This window comes from Equus caballus, chromosome 20 (genome assembly GCF_041296265.1).
Source record: "Equus caballus isolate H_3958 breed thoroughbred chromosome 20, TB-T2T, whole genome shotgun sequence".
NCBI lineage: Eukaryota > Metazoa > Chordata > Mammalia > Perissodactyla > Equidae > Equus > Equus caballus.
Window position 1 is genome coordinate 31,462,564 of NC_091703.1, and position 25,503 is coordinate 31,488,066.

At 45.8% G+C, this 25,503-nt stretch overlaps 1 protein-coding gene across 1 annotated transcript; it reads right to left on the bottom strand.

Moving 5' to 3' along the window:
- Window positions 1–12,529: 12,529 nt before the first annotated feature.
- On the bottom strand, window positions 12,530–23,599 carry TRIM31 (tripartite motif containing 31). The gene is made up of 9 exons (XM_070244354.1): window positions 23,183–23,599; window positions 22,429–22,524; window positions 21,164–21,394; window positions 20,123–20,145; window positions 19,449–19,564; window positions 17,431–17,505; window positions 16,337–16,414; window positions 15,500–15,715; window positions 12,530–14,402 (listed from the first exon to the last, which is right to left on the bottom strand). The coding sequence occupies exons 1-9, from the start codon at window positions 23,597–23,599 to the stop codon at window positions 13,876–13,878; spliced, it is 1,779 nt and encodes a 592-aa protein (XP_070100455.1). The 3' UTR covers window positions 12,530–13,875.
- Between the last annotated feature and the right edge of the window lie 1,904 nt (window positions 23,600–25,503).

A 25,503-nucleotide genomic window follows, 5' to 3' on the forward strand; every position in this document is an offset into this window, starting at 1 on the left:
AGTCCCTGGAATGGACAACTGGGTCAATACAAGTGCTATTATGGAAATGGGAAAAGCTCTTAAAGAGCTTTGGGTGTTGAGATGGTATCACAAGAGAGGAGGTAAGAACAAAGTGATGACATGTCTTGTTTCAGTAGGACAACAGTGCACAACCACTGCCTCTCTCTGCAGAATACTCCCTAACGTGCACTTACCTGCCTATTCTTTCCCTCCCTCCCTGTCTTCTCCTCTATCATTTTCTCTTTCTTATTCTGTCTCTCTCTCTCTCTTTTTTTTGCTTTGTAGTCATCCCATTTCCTGGACAGAATCAGAGCCTCAGCCAGTAAGATGGATGGAGCGTAGGAAGCTAGAAATGGAAAGGTTTCCTGTCATTCTGTGGTCCATGGTTTCCCAGGAGACCTAGTAAACCATTTAGCCTCTCTTCCCTGGACCCAGGAAGGGGGGAGGCTGAGAGGAAGGAGAAGAACTTGGACTGAAGCAGCTGAGGAGGCATCATGCTCTAGAAGATGGGAATCGACTAGTCCGAACCCCTCATTTCAGAACTGAGAAAACAGGGTTTTGCCCATTCTGATTGAACTAGGTAGGAACTACAGAGATGAAGGAACATACACCTCACTTGGAAACAGTGAATTTTCAAGATTTGACTCAACTCTTGTTAGTTTTATGACTATAAAGTGAAAACAACTATATTTACATCAGAGAATTGTTTTAAGGATCAATGGTAATAATTTATATTCATTTACTCAACAAATGTTTATTAAGCACCTACTATGGGCCAGATACCGTGGTGGGAGCTAGGGACTCAGCAGAGAACAAAGCAGATAGGAATCTGTCCTAGAGGGAATTTTATTCTGATGAGTAAAATAGATAATTAACAAGTAAGTAAAATGTATGATAGGTACCATAAAGCAATATAAAACTGAAAAGGAAAATAGCGGTGCTGGATAGGGTTGGCAGGGTTACAATTTCAGTAGGTAATATTTGAGCAAGGATTTGAAGCAGCTGAAAGAATTAGCCAATTACTTTATCCAGAGGAAGAGTGGTCCAGATGGAGGGAAAGACAGGCTCAAAGCCCCTGAGGCAGAAGCTGTTGATGTGTGAGATTTAGCATGAAGGCCGTGTGCCTGGAGCAGAGGGAGCAGTGGGGAGAGTGGTAGGAAGTTAGAGAGGTCATGGGCAGACCGTGCAGGACCTTGAGGCCATTGTGAGGACTTTCTGTGCTAATGAGTGAAGTGAACCTGGTAGGGGATGGAGGTGACAAGAACGGGCAGACTTCTGGATGTGAGCTGATGGAGAGCTGACACGGTTTGCTGCTGGATTGGATGTGGGATGTGAGAACAAAAGAGGAGTCAGGAAGCACCAAGGGATTTGGCCCAAGCACCTGGGAGGATGGAGCTGCCAGCAACTGAGGTGCAGAAGACTGAGTTGCCGATTTGGTTGGGAAGTCAGGAGTTAAATGGTGGACGTGTGAAGCTGAGCTGGCTATCAGATATTCAATAGCTTTGTGAAGTGTGCAGCCCTACAGAAGCATATGGCATTACGAGTAGGGGCAGAACCAAAAAGAATAGTTCGTGGTTATATAGCAATTTATAAACTTCAAAGCTTCTTATTTTTTTATTTTGTAAATTTCACTAACTACTTCAGGACAGTGTAGAACATCCAGTTACAGGGAAGAAACTGGGTCGTATACTTGCTTACCCAACGTCAAAGGCTGCAAGGGGCAGAGTCAGGGCTGGGACTCAAAGGGCTTCTTCCTCCAACACAGTGTTAGAACTTTGACTCCTGACTCCCAGAGACACAGAGTCAGAGACATGGACTATGAGTCAGAGAAACCAAGTCAGAAACATGAAAGGAAGCATGAGGCAGAGCACAGGGACCCATGAGGGAGACAGCAACACAGAGAGTGACCTAGAAAAGCTTAATGAGCTGGAGAGCACCTGAGGGAAGCCCCACGCGCCTCTTGGATCGTGGGCCACATGACAGACTCTCCTTCCCGCCCTTCCTTCCTCCTCCAGAGTGACCTGTCGCCAAAACATCACTGGCACGCTGCTGGCATCAAGCCTGCCAATTAGTTCAGGAGCCTCTCCCTCTGACTTCCTCCGGAGCCTCAGATGTACCCTCCCCCCCCCCCCCCCCCAACACACACCCCTCCAGCCCTGTCCCGCCCTGCCCTGCATCTCAGGGAGGAAAACTGGCCCTGGGACCTGACTCGGACTCTGTGGCTCCCCTCATCAAGCCCCTCCCTGCGCAGAGTGTGGCATCTCATGCCCTTTTATCTGCCATCTCTGAGCATCTTTGCCAGCGTCCTTGAAACCAGTGCTTGGTAGAGGCATCCATGGGCAACGCCTGGCGCCTCCACCCCCAGGGGTAAAGTGTGTGGCAGGAAGGATAGGGAGGGGCTTCAAGGAAGAGAGGAAAAAGATCCCACAAAAGTTCGTGGGGTGGCTCTGAGGAAGTTGTGAAGATTTATTTACACCTAAGAGGAGGAAGGTAAAGCCTGCAGAGAAGTGCTCACAGGAGGAATTAGAAGAGAACAGAGCCCAGCAAATTAGATGGAGGGGAGAGGAAGGTGAAACGACAGCACCAGAAATGAATGAGAGACAGATGAGGAGGAGAGAAATGGTCTCACACATGTGTCTGGACTAGGGAGAAGATTTTGTCAGAACTAAGTAAAGATGGAAATGAATTTGGAGAAGGGGTAATAATAATACTTGTGCCGTTTTTTGAGCACGTTCACATATTTTAATTTATTTCATCCTTGTGAAGTAGATATATTTACCCCCATTTTACAGATCAAGAAACTGAGGCTCAGAGAGGTAAAGTGACTTGCCCCAAATCACACAGCTAGTAAGACTCTAAATGCTGTACTTTATCCTTTATACCACAGCTGCAGCTGCTTCTGTATGTGGCATATTAAATAAAAAAGAGAGGTTAAACTTATAAAAGTGAAGATTTTCAACCAATAAACACTTATAGGGCACTCTTTCTGTGCTGGGCAATATACTAAGTACTGAAGATACTAAGACAGGGCTTTCAAAAGACCTTGCTTCTAGTTGGGGTGTGATGTGGGCGGTACAAAGAGGACAGGAGGCTGTGAGAGGACTGAAGGTTCTCCTCTGCGGGAGGGCAGCTTTCATAGGGGAAGTGACACAGTCTGCTCTTAGAAGAAGGGAACTATTTCCTCAGTGGATGATGGGAGGGGGGTGGAGAGGGCCTTTGAGGCATACGCAAGCAAACACAGTGTGTGGGAGAGCTCCAAGGAGTTGAGTGTGATAAAAGAGAACAAAGGAGGGATGTGAAGGGAACTGGATGGAGAATAGTGATGTTTAATTCATGATCTATTTAAAACCATTGCCTAGCTGTAGTAAGGGTTGAGGAGGGATCTTACCACTATTATTTTATGGGATAATGAGGGTGTTTCTCCATTATGCTGGGGTAATAGGAACTTAAATGAAATAAAGAAACATTCATGGAGCATTCTTAGGTGCCAGATAGCATGCAAAGTGCTTTTATATACATTATCTAATTTAATTCATGTAGCAGTTAAAAAGAATGAGGAAGACCTATTTGGATTGACCTGAAAATATCTCTAAGATTCGTGATTAAAACACAAAGTAAGTGAGGAGTATTTTCTACTATGAGTTATGATCCATATTAGAGAAACACACAGGGCAGGGTTTGGTCAGATGGAACAGGGAGTACAGAGCCAGGAAAGCCCAGGAGAATGAGGCATGTCTGGAGAATAGCAGGTGTTTCACCTCTGTGAGGATTACGTGTGTGGTGAGGATGGTGGGTTTTGCCTGAGGCTGGAGCTGAGGGGGACACTGAGCTTGCCATGCTTAGGGCTTAACGTCAACACTGTTCTAGACGAGTCTCAGAGTTTTTAAGTGGGAAGAAACACACTCTGATTAAACCTGTTACAGAGATGGTTCTGGCTGCAGGTGGAGAACAGATTGGAGGAGGGAGGGAGACCCCGAGGGCTGCACCAGGCTGGACCGTGGGAACGCAGAGGAGGAGCGAGGGAGTGTGTGAAACTGGTCCGAGGGAATGAGTGGGTAGCAGATCTCAACAAGTCTGATGGGGAAAAAAAGGAACAAAACACAGATTATTTTTCAGGATTGTAATAGAAGTTATACACGCACATAAAAAGTCAAATCATTAAATGAGTTTAATGAGAAAAACTAGCAGCCCCACCCCTATCTCCACCAAATCCCTAGCTGATTTGCTTTTTGGTGTTGATCTCCATATCTATAAACACCAAGATTATATTATTACTGGATGCTCTTTCAATTTTCAGTATTATCTATTGATTTGCTTTTATGAAAGATACAGCGTTTCTATTTATTTATTTATTTATTGCTGAGGAAGATTCGCCCTGAGCTAACACCTGTTGCCAATCTTCCTCTTTCTGTGCGTGAGCTGCGGAGACAGCGTGGCCACTGACAGATGGGTGGTGTAGGTCGGCGCCCAGGAATGGAACCTCGGGGTCCCGAAGTGGAGCATGCTGAGCTTAACCACTAGGCCACTAGGGCTGGTTCATTTTTCTTTTTAAGCACGAACCTCACTTGGTCCACAAACAGATATCTTTATCATCCCCACTGTCCTCACTTAATAGCTATTTCAAAAATACATACACACATGTTCACATATATATCTCCACATGTACATAAATATATATGAAAGTGCACAGAAAAATGTCCTGAAGGACCACATCAAACTAGGATTCAGGAGGACGGTGGCTAAAGGAAACTTTCATTCTACTTGTCTGATTTAAATTCCTTTCAAATGAATGTATATATTAATCACTTGTGTGATTACTAATCCACACAACAATACTAAAAGGTAATTACCATTAGCCACAGTTTACAGATGCAAAAACTGAAGCCCAGAGACTTAAGTAATTTGTTCAAGGTCTTAGAGCAAGCAAGCACAACTGGTAAAAACTGGATTTGAACCTAAAGGAAGAGAAGGGACCAGCACTGGGGCAGGACAAAAGAAAGTGAAAAAGAAAGCCAGGCTCTGAGGGGTGGGGGTGGGAGGAACCTTTAACCAGAGAGATACCACCTTCGGCAGAAAGAGATAATGAAGGCAGAAGGCAGGAGGAAGTAACCTCAGGGCTGTTGATTTGAAGGAAATGTGAAGGGCACCGTCAGTGAAGGGGGCTCACTAATATTCAGACAGAAGCTGGACTGAAGGAGGAAAGGTCATGGCCCCACGTACTTGGAGAATGTCCCCAGAGAACTCATGTGCCAGGCATTTGCAGTGAGTCATCGGATCCCAAAAACTGACAGCAAGAGTGAGATCATTACCCCAAAAGGAAGGGAGCAGAGACAACAAGTCCCTTAGGGTCCAGGGAGCTTAACCCGTCTGGTCAAAGGCCACTGTCACAAAACCAACAAAGAATTCATATCTAATAGGTTTTCCTCAGGGCTCAAATGCGTAGGTATGGGAGTCATTGGGAGGCTGTGATACCAGGCAGGATGACAAACAAAAACAGCCTGACTAAGAAAACAAGCTGCAGAGTCTCTGCCCTGGGAGAATGAGGGGTGTCTGGGGAGGAGAAGCCTAGCAGAGGCCACCCAAAGCACCTGGCCCCTCCCTAATCACAACTCAACTTCACCCAGTGCCCAGGGTCACCTGTCCCCTCCCATGGCCATGAGAGTGGTGACTATGAGGGCTCAAAGAGCCAGCCATGTGACCTTGGATTATATGTCTGGGTTGTGGGTTGGATGCTGGAGATAAACTCTGAGGCTTGCTCTATTTAAAAAGTTTCTTGCTTTGAACTGGATTCTACACTGGTATATACACATGCCCCAACCCCACTAACCCATCCTTTCCCCAATTCCCCACCTAAAAACAGACAAAGGAAAAAAGAGCAGCCTCTGACATTCAGAAGCTAGTTTGACACTTGATAGCTAAACCATGTTCTTCTCCTATGAGGTGTAAACTACCTTACAGAAGATCAATCTTGGACTAGCTTACTCTGAGACCATGATAAAATGAGACGAAGTGAGGCCAGTTCATACTTCTGTCTGAGCACAGGCAAAAACAAGATCACTGTGCCACCCGCAAAATACCAAACACCCCTTCTCTTAGCCAAAAGGAATGATTACTACTTCTTTAACAATTACAGCTTTATCCTCATTCTAGTCTCCCCACCCTGTAGATTGGGTGGATTGAGATATCCAGTTGTAGAATTCACCCTGCTTTCTGACAGCATCTAATCTAGAGCAGATCTCTACTTCCTTAGACCCTCCCCAAAATTGCCTAATCAAAGCCCAAATCCTAGAATAGGTTTTTTCCCTAACACTCTCTTACTGAGACGTTCTGTGGTTCCCTATGGTGTGTGTTCTCTCTTGCTGCAGGTAATAAACTCAACTTGTTTAACTACAGGTGTGTTTCTTGGGGTCTTTGGCTGGAGGACGTTGATAACATCAAGTGTTTCTTTTCTTCATTCTCACCCTCTGGGATCTACACTGAGGATCTGGACGTAAGCTGTGTGGGAGAAGATGGCATAAAGGCAAGAGGTGCTGTCAGAGGGACAAAACCAGTCATACATTCATTCAACAAGTATTTATTGGGCACCCACATATGCTGCAGACTGTTCTATGTGCCAAGGACAATAGGCAAACAAAGCAGGATCCATGATTTTTCAGGAAGCTCTCAGTTGGGGCCAGAGGTGGGAAAGACAAATTAACAGATCATTATTGTTTATGAAGATAAGTGAAATGATTGAGGTAGGCCGTGGGGGCTGCTAATTCTCATAGAGGAGATGCATCTACACTGGTGTGTTAAGGGAGATGGGATATCAAAAAGCCTTTCTGAGGACAGGAATGTTTGAGGCCTTGGAGGCTGAGGACAATCTCATGAGAAGGGACAAGAGCAGGTCAGGGACATGATAAACAGCATGGTAAGTGGGGAATTTTACATGCAATCGATCTGATTAGAATGAAAAATAGGAAGCATGTTGGGGAAGGGTTAGGCTGGAGGCACTTACAAATCGTGATATGGAGTTTGAACTTCATCCTTTACTGAAAGGGGGCATCATTAAAGTCCACTGAAAGTTCAGTAAGTCCTGACATGATCTGATTATGTTTTTAAGAATCATTTGAATATCTGCAACTTACTTTAAAATGCATAAAATTACAAGATGGACTGATGGATGAATAAAGGGAAGGATAGATGGAAACATTTGCTAGAGCAATTATAGCAAAATGCTAACAGTAGAATCTAGGTGGTCGGTATTTGGGTGGTCACTGTGAAATTCTTCCAACTCTTCTGTTTCTTTGAAAATTTTCATAAGGAACTTTTGGAAAAAAATTACTTTGGCCTCAGTCATGGAGGATGGATTGGGCAGGATAAATCTAGAGACAGGGAGATGAGGGAGGAAGCTGTTGTCGTAATCCAGATGACGGCTGATGGCCTGGTCTAGGCATCTAGAGGACGGAGGGAAGTGCGTGAAGTCCTGAAGTAGGAGCTAACATCAACAGGGTGGGGCCTGAAGGACCGTGAGAGTGAGGAAGAAGAAGGAGTTGAGGATAATACCCAGGTGAGGTGACTGGGTGGGGGATGGTGGCAACAAATTAGTAGAGAACAGGGCAGTGGGAACAGATGTGGGGAGGGTGAGAAGATGACTTGATGGTCTTGACGTGTCTGCAGGTACATGCTTTGGGAACTCACGGACTGCTGGCTTCTCAAGGGGGCCTCAGGTCGGGAAGAGGGGTTCAGCACCGTGGATCTCCTTCTCTTGACGCTTACTGCAACTTTGAGTGGACTTTTCTAAGAGCGGAGTGGCACGTGCTCACTCTCCCTCCCCGGGGAGCAGTCCTTCTGCCCTCCTAGTCCCTCCTCAGCTCCCACTGTGCTGCTGCTTCTTCTGCCTTTTGAAGACCATCTCTCTCCTTCCTCTGATCTGCCAGCCCAGATGCTCAAACTCGACTCTTCCTAGAGAATACATCCTCTGTCCCCCACTGCCTTGTCTTCCTTTTTCCTCATCGTAGCCTCCCTCAAATCTTGTCTTTGGCTTTCCTATCCAATGTCATTATCTCTCTCTTTTTTATACCCATGCTTTCCAGTGAGTGGTTGATTGGTAGAGTTATGGGTTGAATTGTGTCTACTCAAAAGACATGTTGAAGTCCTAACCCCTAGAACCTGTGAATGTGACATTGTTTAGAAATAGGGTCTTTTCAGATGTAATCAAGTTAAAATAAGGTCATACTAAATGAGGGCGAACTGGATAGCTAGTCCAATATGACTGGTATCCTTATAAGAAGAGAAATGTGGACACAGAGACACAAGGGAGAAGGCCATATGAAGATGGAGGCAGAGACTGGATTGATGTATCTACAAGCTAAGGAACGTCAAGGATTGCCGGCAAACACCAGAAACTAGAAGAGGCAAGGAAGTGTTCTTCCCTAGACACTTCTGAGGGAGCCTGGCCCTTGATTTCAGACATCCAGCTTCCAGAACGGTGAGAGAAAAAGTTTCTCTTGTTTTAGGCCACTATTTTGTGGCAATTTTTTATAGGAGCCCTGGGAAACTAACATAGGAGTTAAGGATGTCAAGGTGGAAGGCAATACCATGGAAAGGTTATTTTTTGTTATAACCATACTGTTATATGTTTTATGGGATTTTATATTTTCAAGATGGCTTTTGTATGTGCTTTGGATTAAAAGATCTGAGATTGAGCATCAGTATCATATCTGGAATATGGGGATGTAATGATACCTAATTCAAGAGGTTGTGAGGGGTAAATGGAATAATGTCTATGAAACCGTTTAGTAAAGGATTAAGCTCTGTAAACAAGTTGTTTTCAGGACTATTATAACTGTGCTATAACTATTATAAATGTGTGGAGGACCATGGACTAGAGAACGGAAAACTAGGCCTTTGGCCTCAGTAACCACTTGACATCCCAGCCACATTACTTTGTGTGTGAATGGCCAAGACTCTCTTCAGGTACGTCAATCAGCTTCTGAAAGGTTAAACAGTGCTTCCCTGCCCCCAGGGACGGAAGAGGGAGTGGTCATAGGTCAAGGTTAAGGACTAGGTGGGAAGACCTCCCCCAATTTATTTTTATTTATTTATTTTTTTGAGGAAGATTAGCCCTGAGCTAACTACTACCAATCCTCCTCTTTTTGCTGAGGAAGACTGGCCCTGAGCTAACATCCATGTCCATCTTCCATTACTTTATACGTGGGACGCCTACCACAGCATGACTTTTGCCAAGCAGTGGCATATCCACACCTGGGATCCCAACCAGCAAACCTGGGCTGCCTAGAAGCGCAACGTGTGAACTTAACGGCTGGGCCACCAGGCCGGCCCAGACCTCCCCCAGTTTAAACCTTGCCACAAAGTATCCCTTCATTCTCTAAGAACTGTGCAAGGAGGGTGGGAGAGTGAAACCAGGATAGTAAGAAGCTGCTTCTGCCCTCAAGGAGTTCACCATCTGCTGGGGTCAGTGTTGTGATGGAGCTGGCTGTAATGGCGTTGGGAGTGTGCACATTTCCTACAAGAAGAGCCAGGAACCCGGCCTGGGGAAGCCATCCTGGAGGAGGTGAGGTGAAGCTGGTCCACAAAAATTGAGTGGGATTGCCAAGACATCAGTCTTTTGTAGGAAAGAGGAATTAGGGGATGGTTTCAGTTTAGTAAAGATTTATTATCAACTACTCCATTATAGGGTCCATGCTAAGTGTCAAATTAGGGGTGGGAGAAAGAAAGTTTGAAATCAGCATAATCCAGCCCAAGAAGATCTCCCTTTCTAGTCAGGAAGCTAAATCTGCATACAATTGAAGGAAAATAACAAGTTACAGTGTGTGATGTCACTGACTAGGGATTTGAGCGCCCGAAACAGGGAATTTGGACTGATGGGGGTGATTCTGAATGAACATCTGGAGGGGTGTTGCTTTCAGGTCCAAACCCTCATGTCCCCAGCCGTCACCTAACAGGCAAGTGAGGGCTGCTTATGAAATCGGCGGTGCCTCGCCTGCGACCAGGGGAACTGGACGGGGGAGCCTGGCCGGGGCTGACTGCGCTCCCCTGGAATCTGCGCTGGGGGCGTTGGCTCAGCCCGGGCCGGACACCCGGACCCGCCCTCCCGCTGCGGAGACGCGCGCAGCAGACTGGCGGTCTTCTGGCGACTCCTCACGCCTCCTGTAATCCCGCCACCTTCCAGCTGCAACAGGAGGCTGTAAATGCCCGGGAAGCCCGCCCCGATCCGCCTACTCCACCCCCTGCCCGGTTGAAAGGAGTCAAAGAGGAAGGAACACATGTTAATCTTGAACTCTGGCGCCAATCCTGGGTCTTCTCTGCGTAGGTCATCTTGTCATCCTGTTGGCTCTGTGTTTCCAAGCCCCTCGCCCCTTTTACTTTTTCGGGATCACTCTGGAAACAGGGGCAGTCCTCCTCCTCTCAGTTTAACTTTAATCCCTCACATGGCAAAACTATAAACGATCAAGATTTTTGTTGTGGTTGGTAGTAGGGAGGGTTGGAGAGCAGGATGCCTCTGGTCCTGAGATTGATTTTGTTTTCTGAACATGAGGAAGTAGAAAAGGCAGGCGGTTTTGTCTTTGAGAGGGAAACTATATCCACCGCCACTCCAGACTAAACCGATCTTTGATGAGAATCAAAATCTTTGAAAGGATGTCTGGGTTGTGAGTCAGATTCACTCCCAAATATTGCCTGTGGGAGGCCACACTTAGATCATGTCTTTAAAATTATTTTTAAAGTGTCAACTTTTTTATTACGCAGAATTTCAAACATACAGAGAGAAAATAACACAATGAACTCTTGTGCACCCATCACCTCCTTCAACAGTGATCAACTCATGATCAATTTTGTTTCATCAATTACATCCCACCTATCCTCCCCCTTTTCCCACTGTTATTTGTAAGCAAATCCCAGACATCATATTTCATTGGTAAAAACTTCAGTATGCCAAAAACTCCCTTTAAAAAAGTACAATGACCACATCTTAAAAATGTGCAATTCTTTAGTATAAATGTAAAATCAATGTTCAAATTTCTGTCTCATACTTTAAAAAGTAAGATTACAATTAATTTGTTCAAACCAGGATGCAAACTAATCCACCAATGCATTTGGTTGAACTGTCTCTTTTAATCTATAGGTTCCCTTTCTCCCTTTTTTTTCTGGCAACTTATCTGATGAAGAAAACTGATCCTTTGTCCTGTGAATTTTCCAAAACTGGGGTTTGCTGAGTGCTGTGTTGTTAAAGTGATTCTGATAGATCCAGAACCCTGATGGGTTTCAGGTTCATTATTTTTGGCAAGTATCCATGAAGTTGTTACTTCCTGTTGCATTACACTGGGAGGCGCATAATGTTGGATTGCCTCTCTTTTTACGATGTTAGGATTGATCAGTGGGTTCAGGTGGTGTCAGCTTGATCCATCATTATAAGATTCCCCGTCAGCTGTTCGCATAATATTTCTAGCAGCTGCTGATTATTGCCTAAGTTCATTATTTCATTAGGTATTACAAAAAAGTGATATTCTTTCATCCTTTCTTCATTCATTACCTGGAGTTTGTAATAAAGAACTGTCCCTCAACCATTCGGTTATCCTAGATATGTTTGTACAGAATGGTAGCATAAATACTGAGTCTTTCTCTTTATTTACCAGTTTTCAGAAAGTTGAGTGGGTTCCAAGCATCCTCTAACAATGACCAATGAGTTTAGTTTTTAATTATTATAATGAACTGATGGAATTTTTACATATTTGATGTGTTTCAGTCAATTGCAGTTATTATCCTTATTGATGCTAAGTATCCCATCTTTGACCCTTCAAGTTGGCTCTTGAGTAACTGTTTTTTATGTGAATTCATTCACTCAACTTTTTTTTCATTCTTCTCCCCAAAGCCCCCCAGTACATAGCTGTATATTCTAGTTGTAGGTCTTTCTAGTTCTGCTATGTGGGACACCACCTCAGCATGGCTTGATGTGTGGTACTGGGTCGGCACCCAGGATCTGAACCGGCGAAATCCTGCACCGCTGAAGTGGAGCACAGGAACTTAACTACTCGGCCACGGGGCTGGTCCCAGCTCTTGAGTCATTTTTGAGTAACTCCAGGAGCTTTCTCTCAATCTGGTGTGACAAGATGTTCCAGAGTCATCTTATGTGTTTCTTCTCCCAGACCTAGAATAAGCCAGTTCTCCAAGGAGCCATTTTCCTTTCAGTGGGAAATAATATTTAGAGACCACCCTCTGGGTGGAAGCCTTGCCCACTCAGTGCATCCAGATAAGCCATTATTATTAGGTCTTCTTTGTGAACAGAACTAAGAAATACATTTTATTATTTTTAAGAAAAAACACGTCATGAGTTTATACTGTTTTTCTAATTCAAATTTGGAAATACTATGCTTTTATTTCTCTTCTTTTATGTCATATTCATAAGAGAAAATCTAATCTTTTATTTTAGGCTGGTTTCTAGTGAGAGTAACATAATTACTTATTTACTTTACCCTACATACATGTATAGGCACACACATATATAATAGATTCAGTAACAACATTAGTATTATTATTACCAAGATGATAACTGAAAAATTTAAGTTTTATTTGCAATTCTTTTTGTCATTAGTATTTATCCCACCAAGGATATACAGTCAAATTATGGCATTTGAAAGTCACATAAAATAACTCTCCTCTGGGTGTTTAAGCTATCAACTACATGCAGAGTTAGGTTTATTTTGTTTATATATATATTTTTTTTGGGGGGGGGGGGAAGATTAGCCCTGAGCTAATATCTGCCACCAATCCTCCTCTTTTTGCTGAGGAAGACTGGCCCTGAGCTAACATCCACACCCATCTTCCTCTACTTTATATGTGGGATGCCTGCCATATCATGTCTGGACAAGTAGTGTGTAGGTCTGCACCCAGGATCCGAACTGGGGAACCTGGCTGTCCAAGCAGAACATGCAAACTTAACCACTGAGCCACCGGGCTGGCCCTAGGTTCATTTTGTCTTGTTTTAATTTAATTTTGTCTTATAATGATGTTTAACATTTACCTGGCTCCAAATGTACAAAACAAGGTACATTCAGAAAAAACTAATTTCTATCCCTTCCACCTGAGTTTCCTTTTCACCCATAGGTAACTGTTTCTGTTAGGTTTCGGTTTATCCTTCCATTTAAAAAAATAAATACAAGCAAACAAATATGTATATTTATATTCCCCTTTTCTTAGGTAAAATGTGGCATACAATGTGCACTGTTCCTCACCTTGTTTTTTTTTTCACTCATGGATATATCCTGGGGAGAGTTATCCTATAATAATACATAGATAGCCCTTATTTGCAAAATGGATTGAAGGCACCAGGGTGGGCCTGGCTGAGTCTCCAGGAGAGACAATGTCCAGCATAACATTTTTCAGGTCCCCAGAAAGGAAGAGGTCCAGATGGGCCAAGGCCACATCTAGGATCACGGAGGCTTTGGAAAACAAAGTGGAGGAGAAGAAAGGGGCAGCCCGGGGTCAGTTGTCGTCTCCTGTATCTGCGTCTCAACCAGGATGCAGCTGGATGCTGCTTTCTCATTGCATCGTTTTCACCATCGCCTGTTGGTTTACATTTGGGTTGTTTTCAGTTTAGTCCTATTACAAACAGTGCTGCAATGAATAGCCTTGTGCAGAGTCTTTTCACGTATGTGAGGCTTTCTTTCGACCTAGGCATACTGGGGAGAGAGGGACTGAGAGAAAGACGGAAAATTTAAAGCGAGGTCAGAGACATCAGGACTGGACCAGGAAGGCCGAAGAGTATAACTTTCCTAAAGTGCTCCTGGAAGCCTAGCTTCAACCTTACCAGCTGCAGGACATCCCAAAGTGAGGGGGTATCGGGGAGGAGTTGGAGAGAAAGGTAAAGGAAGAACTCTAGGGACTCAGGATGATCTGGGTGCCGGGAAACAGGAGCCGGAAAAAGGGGAAGATCTGCCCCGGGAAGGAGGTGTGGAAGGTGTAGATGTAGTTGCTTGTGGTGGCGTCGTAGAAGACGACCTCCCCACACTCGTGATCCACGTGGACGCCCACTTTCCTCGGACGAACCGGGAGATTCTCCCGGGTGCCGCTCTCGGTGAGCGCCTGGCACTCGGAGCCCGCGATGCGCAGCGCCCAAAAGCCGGTCAAGGGCTCCACCACCAGGAAGCCTCTCCGCGGCACTAGCCCCGAGGCCACGCCTACCAGGCAGGCCCCGCCCTCGGGTCCTCGGAGCTCCGCCTCCCAGGCCTGGCACCCGGAGGACACGCCGGGCGAGCCCAGAACGCAGCAGAACGGGAAAAAGCGCGCGGGGTCCTCGGGCTCGGCCGAGCTGTCCTGAGGAATGAAGTCCAGGGTCACTGTCTTCAGATCCTGGGAAATGACGAGGTTTGGGTGGGCCGAGGCCGCATCCAGGGTCACGGGGGCTGTGGGAAGATGAGGAGGAGAAGGAGGCGCAGCCCCGGTTCAAGTCGTCCAGCCGCCTACCCCTGAGCTCCCCCTGGATGCCGCCAATGGAGGCTTTCTCTTCCTAGTCAGAACCCTCCTTATCCCCAGAGAAGTCCAAGCCTCCTCCTCCTCCTTGAAGTTAATCCCTAAATTTCACATATGCTGCTCTGTGGGTGCGGAGCGGGAGCTCCCCGCTGGTGGTAGGGGCGTGTAATTTCAACACCCAAAGCTGAGACTATCTTCTCTTCCTTCCCCGTTTCCTGTGGTCCTTGAATCTCATACCTAAAAAACGCTTTGGGACTAACATAAGAGATGTTGAGGCTCAGACTTTCTGAGCTCGAGTAATTTTATAAAGTAGAGCCCCTCAAAGATAGGGATGAATGAAGGGTTGGAATATAGAAGGAGGAAGAGTCAGCTCCCACCCCACCACGTACGCACACTTCTAACTGGATTTGGACGTCGAGTCGTTGTTTATCAAGGTTAGAAGCGCCCCGATCCACCCTCTACAATGGCTTGAGTAGCAGTGGTTCCAGTCTCTGCTAACGATTTAGGCATGGGAGCCTCATTCTAGCTCCTGATTTGTTATCTAATCTCACACCCTCTTATTGGAATATTATTTATTTCCCTTGCTGGATGTGGAAGGTTGGGAAGAGATGGATGATGTGGGAATGTGGAGAAGAGGAGAGAGAGTGGTCAGGTTCATGGGGATAGGTTAGACGGATTATGACCCAGGCAGGCTTTACTTGTCTCTATACGCCACGCCTGGCAGAACTGCCGCCTGGGTAAATAGTTAAAAAAAAAAAAAAAAAAAGTGCAAGAGATAGCTATCGGGGCTCCCTTTATCCACTAGGGGGCACTACAGCCAAAGCGATAAAGAGAAGCCAAGCGTGTGGCGGGGACGCTGGGCGTCCCAGATCATCTTTTCTGCTTTTTGCTCAAGAACACTCGCATCCTTTCTCCAAGTCTTAACATCACCACCCTCGCCATTCTCAGTAGTCCGGGCCTCTCCCCACGTTCCACTTCTTCAGCCCGACTCCTCTCAGTCAGGGACCCCTGACTGCTCTCAGCTACTCACTCAGCGCCACCTTGAGCCCTTCAGTCCACTCAGCGCCAGGGCTGCTCGGGTTCTCAGAGCTGGCTTGGTTTGGAGAAAACTCAGGAAATGAGGCCATGCTTCGGGGCCGGGGCTGGGGCCGGAGCGATGCTGGAGGGGTGGCTTTCACAGCAAAGGAGTCCTCCGATAGAGTTGAGGGGTGGAGATTTGGTGACGCTGGTTTAGTTGTTCCGTCCTCTTGGAGGGAGAAGGAAAGGAGAAAAGAGGTCAGCGGGAGAAAAGCAGCAATAACCCTCCATTACCAGAAAGTGCTGCTGAGCTCTAGACACAGCAGGAGTGATACAGGTTAGACTCAAGAAAGTACACCTGAACAAGATAGGAGTAAGTTGATCAGGAGGTGGGCATATTATTGCCTGAGGGAGGTATAATTTGGGACAGAGTAGAGGAGATGGATGAGAAGTCTTCTGTCCCCACACCCCATATCTGCTCCTATCTGCTCATGCCATCCTAGCACCTGAAGTCTTCAAGAACTGTAGATTCCACAGCTCTTCCTCCCTGTCTCTCAACTCCCCATCCCTCTTTCAGTCTCTCTAAATCCCTCTCTCTGCTCTGTTCTATTCCCCTCCCTCACCGGCTAGAACTGAGAGAAGGTTATTTCCACCTAGCTGCGGTCAGGGAGTACTATCTTGTATGTTAGGAAGCTCTCTCTGCAGTCCGGTCTCCTCCCTTCCCCTGCAGGGTCAGGTCAGCGCACCTGTCTGTGCTTTGGGTGAAGAGAGCATTCTGAGCCCCTCTAGGCTTTGAGGTCCCCTCACTACACCGCAGGAAGCCTCCGGGGTTCAGAGGCAGAACTCCTACCTGGAGAGGGTGACTCAGGCTCCGAGGTTTTGCTCGTTTTAAGGGTGTGTTTCTCCATCAGAGAATGAAATGAAGACCCTAGGAATCAGGGAGAGAAAACCAGTTTTGGTCTTGATCACCAGAAGCTGCAAATTAAAAACAAAAGCAGGCACCCTGCCAGCAAACAAAAAGAATAACAGTAGGAGGTTCTCAGTGAGGACCTCTCCCACCCTGGGGAAATCTGGAAATTTTTGGATTGTCTCGATGACAGCAGGAGGGGGCTTCTGGCCTATAGAGTTTCCTGGTGCCTGGGATGTGAAACATTCCACCCGGCACAAGGCAGGGAGCACAACAGAGACTTGTCCTCTACAAATGCCAGGAACTCCTCTCCTGGAGAAACGCTGGTGGGATAGAATCCCTAAATTCTGCTCTCTGGCTTTGGAATGCAACATGTAGTTTCTGGCTTTTGCAAAGTGAGTTCTAATTCTGTCTCTTCCACTTCGTAGTCGCGTGACTTACCTCCCCTCCCTGTATTTGCAGGGAACTCACTTATCTGTAAAGTGCACATAATGACACCCACGTTGAAGGATAGTTTTGGGATTTTGAACTATCAGATGTGGGGTGCTTAGCACACAGTGGCTCTTTAAGAAATGATACTTGGTAATGTTACTATCTCAGGTGGCAGAACCATCTCTGATGACTTTGGCACAGGCTGTTGTTACCGTGGGTCTCCATCCCCTGAGCTGTCCTCACCTCACACCCAGAGGAGTTTACCCAGAAACCTGACATACGGCGGAGGGCAGCTAATGCTACGGAGCCTGAGCTCCCTTTGCCTCCTCTTTGCCCCACCTTTTCCTCTCTTCCTCTGAGAAATGAAGAAATAAATTTACAATTGCTATTACTTTTGATACCTCTAAGTTTTGAGGTCAGTCACTGTTTTGCGAGTTACCTGAGTTGAAAATAATAAAACATATCCATATGCCTGTTCTTCTCCATCAGCTGAGGGATGGGTATTCACCATATTTGGCTTTCCTGTAGTCATCGAGACAGAATGCTTCCCCTTTGCTTTCCTCACTTTCCCCAAATGGCAGAAGTAACCATCAGTCTCTACTTACAGCTCTTTCTGTAGTTTTCCTTCATGCCTTTGAAAAATCTGTTTTTATCTCTCTTCATATCAGCCTGGAAGTTGTCTGTGGGGAGAGAACGGAATGAGATGGAGAGAGTCCAGAAAGGCTGAACAAGGAACCCAGGACTGCACAGCAGGGCACTGATTTGAAATGCCTTGGAGAAGTGGAAGCTGGTTTTGTCTCTCATATTCATCATGGACAAAGAAGGTATAAAATACTGAGAGATGCTCTTTCTGCTTCCCTGAGGTGTCTATCTAGCACAGCACTGTCCAGTAGAAATATAATGTGAGCCACAAATATCATTTTAAGTTTTCTAGTTGTCACATTAACAACTAAAGTAAAAAGAAAGTAAAATTAATTTTAATTATATATCGTTATTTCAACATATAGTATAAGAAACTATTGCTATATTTTACATTCTGTTTTCATACTAAGCCTTGTGAAACTCGATGTGTATTCTTCACTGACAGCACACCTGAATTTGGACTATTAAGCTATAAGGTGGGGCCTCTGGGTGGGGGGCTTCCTCTGGGCCTCTTCCCCCTTGTAGTCCCCGACTACTCCAGGAGAGCACAGAACGGTCCTGGGGATAGGTGGAGGGAGAAGCACTCTTTGAGAGCTCCCCTGAGAGCCACCAGTCTGGCCATGGAGAACTCTCAAGGACCCTCTTATGAGGGGTCCATCTACCTAGAGCCAGAGCAGAGGAAACATTGCTGAGAACACGTTGCCTACAAGGCCCTTCAGGATCCAGCCACTGCCACCTCCACCCCTGGGTTCCCAGACCCAGTCGTCCCCCACAGGGAGCAACAACCCTCAGACTAGGGGACTATGGAGATTGGATGAGTGTCGTGAGCAGACTCTCCAGCACCCCCTCCATCTGGGCTTTAATAGGGCTGAGTGGCAGTTGAGGGACCATGTTTGTGTGTAGGGGGAAGACAAAACAGACCATACCCAGCTCCACCCTAAGCTGTGCCCTTGAAGCCCCTCCCCCACTCCCAAATATGTGCTGAAGTGGATGGGGCAGGGGGCCCTTCATTGCAATTCTAAACTGGAACCAAAGTATTTTAAACCTGAAGTGACCATAAAGTTGCTGGATTGCGTGAGATTACACCCAGTGGGATGGGAGAACTGGACAAAGCAGAACAGTTACTGGAGGAAAGAAAAGCTCAAACAACAGAACTAAGAACAAAACCAAACCCTGTTCCCTGTTTGTGTGTGGCCAGTAGAGATTCCTGGCTGAATGACTGGGGTCCTTGGGGCGTTGCCCGGGCCCTCCTTTCTCATAGGCACATGGCAGGTATGTGTATGTGTGCGTGGGTGGGTGGGTGGGTCTTGTGATATTTCTAGGAAGAAAACTCCATCCAGTTGTCTTTACTCCTGGCCTAGACAAGCACAGCCCTCCCAGTGAAGGGAGTCCTTACAAATACCGAACCTTCTTACTAGTTGCAAACCCAGATGAGTTTTTGAAAGATCTCTGACTGAACATCCTAAGTCATCCACTTCTGTTCTTACTGATTTCTGTTTCCCTGTAAGTCTGGAAGAGGGACTTCCCCAGAATGTCACTGACTTTGAATCTATGTTCTCTTCTTCTGTAGTCAGGACTAGACAGAGCTCCAGTGTGCACCAGAGCAGTAACAGTCACTTGCTGGAGATCACACAGTTCCTGCCTGAGGGCCCTGGGAAGCCAGGACCCTGCTTCCTCTCTGGTCCACTGGACAAATGAGCATCAACTTCCCGACAGCCACTGCACCAGGCAAGGGGGCATTTTGTGGCTCTGACAGGAGTCAGGGAGGCAGACAAATAACAGATGATTAAGATAGAGTGTAAGAAATCCCTGAAAGGAAGCACAGTGATGCATGGGAAGTGCTCAGCAGAGAGCCTTGCACTTGAGAGGGCCTGTGATTATTATAGGCATGTAGAGAAGTTACAATCCGGTTTCCATGGGGTGATGGGGGAAGACTCTTCTAAAGGGAGATGAATGGAGAAGGAGATAGCTTTTTCCTTACCTTTGAATCTCTTCAGGCTCTCTGTGAGGGAGTCATGTCTTGATTGTGCTTCACTGAGTTTTTTCTCCAGGGCCAGAGGAACAGGGGATGGGCTGAGATAGCGAAACCCTTCACTCCTAGGAAGATATGGCTAAGCTGCATTATGAGATCAGGGGATGGGGTGCAGGGGAGGAGGAGCTGTGACAGGAGATGGTATCCTAGGGGTGAGGGAGGAAGTCGGGGGATAGTGAGCTGGGAGTTGGGAGGCCAGGGCTAGGGATGTGGGGCCAGGGTGAGTTGGGCCACGGGGAGAGATGGAAATGGAGATGGGAGATGAAGCCAGAGAGAAGGAGAGAAGAGAAAGGAGGCAGGAAGAAGTGGCAGGGAGATGGGGTAGGGACCTAGGAGCCATCCAGTTGAACAAGAGGGCATGCAGGAGGGTTAAGGAGAGAGGAGAATCCATGCTGAAGAAACAGGAACCTGAGGAAAACAGCTCTTCTCTTCAGCAACCAACCTGCCTGCTGATATGCTCAGTTTGGGCCTTTCCTACCTGCAGCCTAAGTATTTGACTGCAAAGTTAGACGGAGTATACAGGAATTTGTGAGGGAGGAATGTTGAGTGTGTTTGAATATGTATCGAACATTGTAGGATGAATGAATCAGTAGGCAAAATGCATTTGGGATGGCCCATCATACCTGCACAGGACAACTTTGACGTCCTAGAAGAGAAAGAGAAAGAGCACAACCTCAGCACCAGGTTAGGAGGAACTGCAGGCCCTGCTGGGTGTGGGCGGAGGAGGTAGAGAACACCTCCACGCCCCTCTTTCTCTTCCCACCTGCCATGAAGGGCTCCTCCAAGAACTGTCTGATATGCCAGTAGGCGGGAAAATGATTAGACCTCACTAGGAACTGAGGGGAAGTAGGAGTGAGATTTTGGAGATGAAATTTGTCTCTGGGACTAAACCAGAGACAGGAGAGGGAGGACAGGAAGAAGGGCTGGAATAGCTTTCATGATCTTTCTTGAAAGAAAGAAATGGATTCCTGAACTGGTGGGAGTGGGAGATGAATTCAGGAGGGATCTCAGCTTATTTTGCTCATCAGCTAGGTCCGCACCGTCCAGTATGGTAGCCACCAGCCACACATGGCTACTGATCACTTGAAATATGGCTAGTGTGATAAGGAACTGAATTTTTAGTTTTTTTGAATTTTCAGTAATCCAAGCTTAAATTTAAAAATTGAAGTGGTGTAAAATCCTTTTTCCATTAAACACAACTATATTGATTTGGTAGGATTGCATTTTACTCTAACCATTGAAAATTTAGGATCCAAATGGAGATCTGCCGACCTATAAAATATACACCAGATTTCAGACTCAGTACAAAAAAGAAAACAAAAAAGAGATCATAAAATATTTCATTAGTATTTTTTAAACATTGGTTAACAGGTTGAAATGATAATATTTTGATATATTGACTTAAATAAAATATTTTATTAAAATTAATTTTACCTGTTTATCTTTTTAATGTGTCTACTAGAAAAATTTTAAATTACATATGTGGCTTGCAATATAATTCTAAATTAAATATTTGGTTCACGTTATCTTTCTATTGGACAGCATTGGGCTAGGGTAGGGTGATGGGAGCAATCTCAGGTATTCTGCCAGGTGGTCAGAGCTCTGACCTGTCACTAGGGATGGGCTGCTGCCTTTTTGCAACTCAGCCCCCAAGGGATTCTTACCCGAAGCAGCTGACTGGGTGGCAAGCGCTGCATGGCCTTGACAGAATCAATCAACTTCCTGAAAGAGTTCAGCTGCGCCTCGGCAGAAGCAATGTAGAATTTCTTTCCCTTCTCTTCCTCCTGACCCAGCCAAAGTACCCGTGACAGTAGGAAACTCTCCTCTTCCTTTAGGACTTGACGCAGCTGCTTGAATTCTGTGATGATCCTTTGCTTTTCAAGTTCCACCTGGGCCTGGGGGCAAGGAAAATGGACACCCGGAAGATGAGAGGGTGGCTCCAAGGTCCATCTAGCCCATTTTATTCAAGTTTTCAATTTTATTAAGTTTATACCAATGCAATGTGCTGTGGCAGACCTAGAGGAAAGGACAAGTGAGGAGAACTTATTATGTGCTGAGTTTTAGTTTTAGGATATTTATTTATGATTTATCATTTTTGCCTTTGAGGACCTAAGTATCTTTTTTTTTTTGAGGAAGATTAGCCCTGAGCTAACTACTGCCAATCCTCCTCTTGAGCTAACATCTGTGCCCATCTTCCTCTACTTTATACGTGGGATGCCTACCACAGCATGGCTTTTTGCCAAGCGGTGCCATGTCCGCACCTGGGATCCGAACCAGCGAACCCCGGGCCGCCGAGAAGAAGAACATGTGAATTTAACCACTGCACCACCAGGCCTCCCCTGAGGGCCTAAGTATCTAATAATTAACATCTACCTAATAGATGTTAAGTATCTAATACGTTTCCAGAAGGCTTTTCAGTTTATAATCTTTCACATAGATTTTTCTTTTGACACAAAAAAACAGGTGAAGATATTGGGTGGCTTTACAGTGTCTTCATTTTCTAACTGGGGAATCAACCTCTGTTAGTAAGGGACTATGAGGGGCAGAGCTAGGTCTTCAAACTGGTATTTCCAATTCTAAGACGAGCACTGGTTTCCCTTACACTACCCGCCCCCAGGTGGAAGAGACCAAAGCACCCATCTACTCCAATAATACAAGGCTGGACGTGGAAGGTGCTCCTACCACACGGCAAGCCAAGTGCTGCAGTGGAGAGGAAGGCATGAACACGCCCCGACCCATGATGCCACTATGCTTCCCATCCCTCCCAGTCTGCCCCTCCTATATTCCACCCTGTTCTTGCCCTCTGTTTCTGGGTTAGGGGTCTCTTTCTGAGTGGTCAGTGTAATAAGGGGTTCCAGGAGCTTTTGCAGAGATGTTTCTGCTTCCAAGCTCATAGGCCAGAGACACCGACACCTGAGGTTTTTCTTACCATGAAGACATTGATCTTCTGTTCACCTTGTTCCTTCAGTTGTACTATCACCTTCTCCTTTTCCTGCAAGACCTCAACCTGCGATTGAAGCTGCCCCTGTGGAGAGAGAGTTGCTCTGGCAAGCTGTGCCTGGAGTTCTCCCAGCCTCATAACACTGTCCTGATTGCTCAGGATGGGGGGTGAGGCTCACCAGGGTGATTCCTGATGTAATTATTAGAGCCCCCTCTCCTTGTCAGTCTAGGGAGCGGGGGTGTGATGGGGGAGGGAGAAATCTGGAACCTAAGTGACCTATAAGAGAGGAATGTTGTTATAAATTATAACTAATAAATCATGACTAATATTTGGATGGGGTTTTAGGATTATCAAAGAACTCCCACAAACTCTCCCTCATTTGTCATCCAACAGCTCTTAAGAGGTACATTATATTTGCCCCATTTGAAAGGTGAGACACCTGAGGCTCAGAGAGGTAAAGTGATTCCTTGAAGGTCATACAGTGAACTCAGGAGTCTGAACTTGAGCCCAAACCTTCTGACTCAAAATTCCGTGTTCTTTCCATTCTTCCTTATGCCTTGATTTCAACAGGCAGCAGTTCTCTAAACTCAAAACTTTGAACCCGCTGTGCCTGACCATGAGCTGCCTACTCAAGGATGGGGGCAATGAGGTGCAAGCTCAGAGGGAAGAGGTAACAGTTTTCAAGTCCTCACTGAACTCGTGGGTCTGATGCAGAGACTGGAAAGGGACCCCAAATGCCTACCTGATAACTCAGGGCAGCTTCTTCTATCAAACTTATCTTGTGCAGTTTGTGGTCCTTGGATTCACGACACACCACACAGAGGAACATCCCATCGTACTCACAGAAGTAGTGGAACTTCTCCCCATGTCTCTGACATTTTAGCTCTTCCCTTCCTGGCTGCATCTCAGAGGGATCCATAGCTTGGATTTTTTCCACCAGATTCACCAGCAGCCAGTTGGGCCTGAACGTGTCCCTCCTCACAAGTTTGTTGCAGAGGGGACAGTTGAGAAAGTCGTTTGATGTGTCCCCACTCTGGGTGATGCATCGGAGGCAGAAATTGTGCCCGCAGTCAATGGTGACAGGGTCCTGCAGAATATCCATGCAGATGGGGCAAATCACTTCCTCCTTCAGTGTGTTGGTAAAATGTTGGCTGGCCATGATAGGGCAGAGGGCTGCTTCGGGTCTGTAGAAAGTCTAGATGTCTGCTGTGGACACTGGTTCCAGGAAGGGAGAAGGAAACAGAGGAGGTGGAGTTCAAAGATTCCGCCAAGTAGAGAAGCAGGGAGGGAGGAAAAGAAAAGAAAGAGAGAGAAAATAAATGAATAACAGAAAAGGGTAAAAATTAGAATGTAGGGAGTATTATAAAGAGAGGAAAACAGATGGGCAATCCTACCTCACTCCCTCTTGAGAACAAATGGATATTGTGAATGGATACATGCTGCTTATAAAATAGGGTAAGTTGTCCTGAACCTTGGACTAATTAAAGATATATTGATAAGGCAGTTAAGCACATCAGAAGGATCAAGGTAACAAAGTCCACTCACAAAGGTTCAGGTGGGGAGTGGAGGAGCTGGGGGACACTTCCTGAAACATCATAGCTAGTTCACCAGTGTAGCTCTAGGCATTTCTTGCATGCAGAGCCCAAGCCTGGGGAAAGCATATGGAAAGGAAGGGAGGGGGTAATTCTCTACCTCAGGTTTTTTGGCTCCGCACTTTGAAGAGTTTTGTGAAAATGTGGAAGATGTAATCACTCACCTTGGGGAATTTCCAGTTATCAGGAGAAGGAACCATTCCTCTCACTAGGGGATTCCTAGTACAGTGGGAGAAGCGAGGAATTTCCTGTCTGGAAGGTCATTCTCTGTTTTTCTATGTTGTTCACTACTCTGGTTGTTCTTTGACTTCCCCACAGCACCTGTAGCACTTTTTCCTCTTTTGGATTTTTTCCCTTGTATGTCTTCAATAGTCTGATGTCTCCATGCCCATTCTTAGTTTGGTCTATCTGTGTTTTTCCCTGCTTCTTGGTGCTTCTCTGATCCCTGAATTGCTTTCCCTTGCGGCTTCTGTTCTGACTAGGAAAATATCAACCAGCATCGCCTACACACCTTTCTGTAGCTCAGCACATTTACGTCATAACCTTTTCTCCTTCCCTCTTGTGTTGAGAGTAGAAAATCTTCCTTCCCTCCCTTGTCATGTGGGTCCCACCTTCCATCCTTACCTCCCCTCTCTCCAGTATCTGACGTCTGTCCCTGCCAAGAAGCATACCATCAATTTTTATCTGATCTTAATCTTAGGTCAAACAGGGATTATGGGTAATTTTATGATTATAATCAGAGGGATCATACATTCTGGTTTGCCTGGGACAGTCCTCAGTTTCCCCTTTGTCCTCTGTAATTAATAGCACCTCCTTTCCTTCTGAAAAGTGTCCAGTTTGGATGATCCATTATATAATCACCCTAATTATAGCAACTGTTGGAACCCAAAGGCTTTCTGAAATGCTATATCTCCATTTCAGAAATGTTATGAAAAAGTCTTTCTCTTTGTTTGCTTTGGGATTGAATTAAAGCATTAACATGTGTATAATATTTTACAGTTTATACCCATCCTAAACTGCTGGCCCCTGGAGGCAGAATTTAACTTTTAGACAGGTTTTGTTTGAATGGCATGGCAATTTGAAAAATAATGATAATTTGAATGCCTGTATAGAGGGTGGCTGCTTATCCCACCTTTGTTACCTCTTGTCTGCCCAGCCTCTGAAGGCATTTGACCTTGCCCCCTAGCTTTATTGAGATAAAATTGACATATAACATTGTATAAGTTTAAGGTGTACAATATGGTGATTTGATATATATTTACATTGTGAAATGTTCACCACAGTAATTTTGCTTAACATATGTTGTTGTTATGGTGAGAATACTAACAATCTATTCACATAGCAACTTTCAAGTATACAATATTGTTAACTATAGTCACCACACTGTACATTAGATCTCTGGAACTTACTCTGCCTATAACTGAAAGTTTGTACGCTTTAGCAAACATCTCCCCATTTCACCCACCCGTCA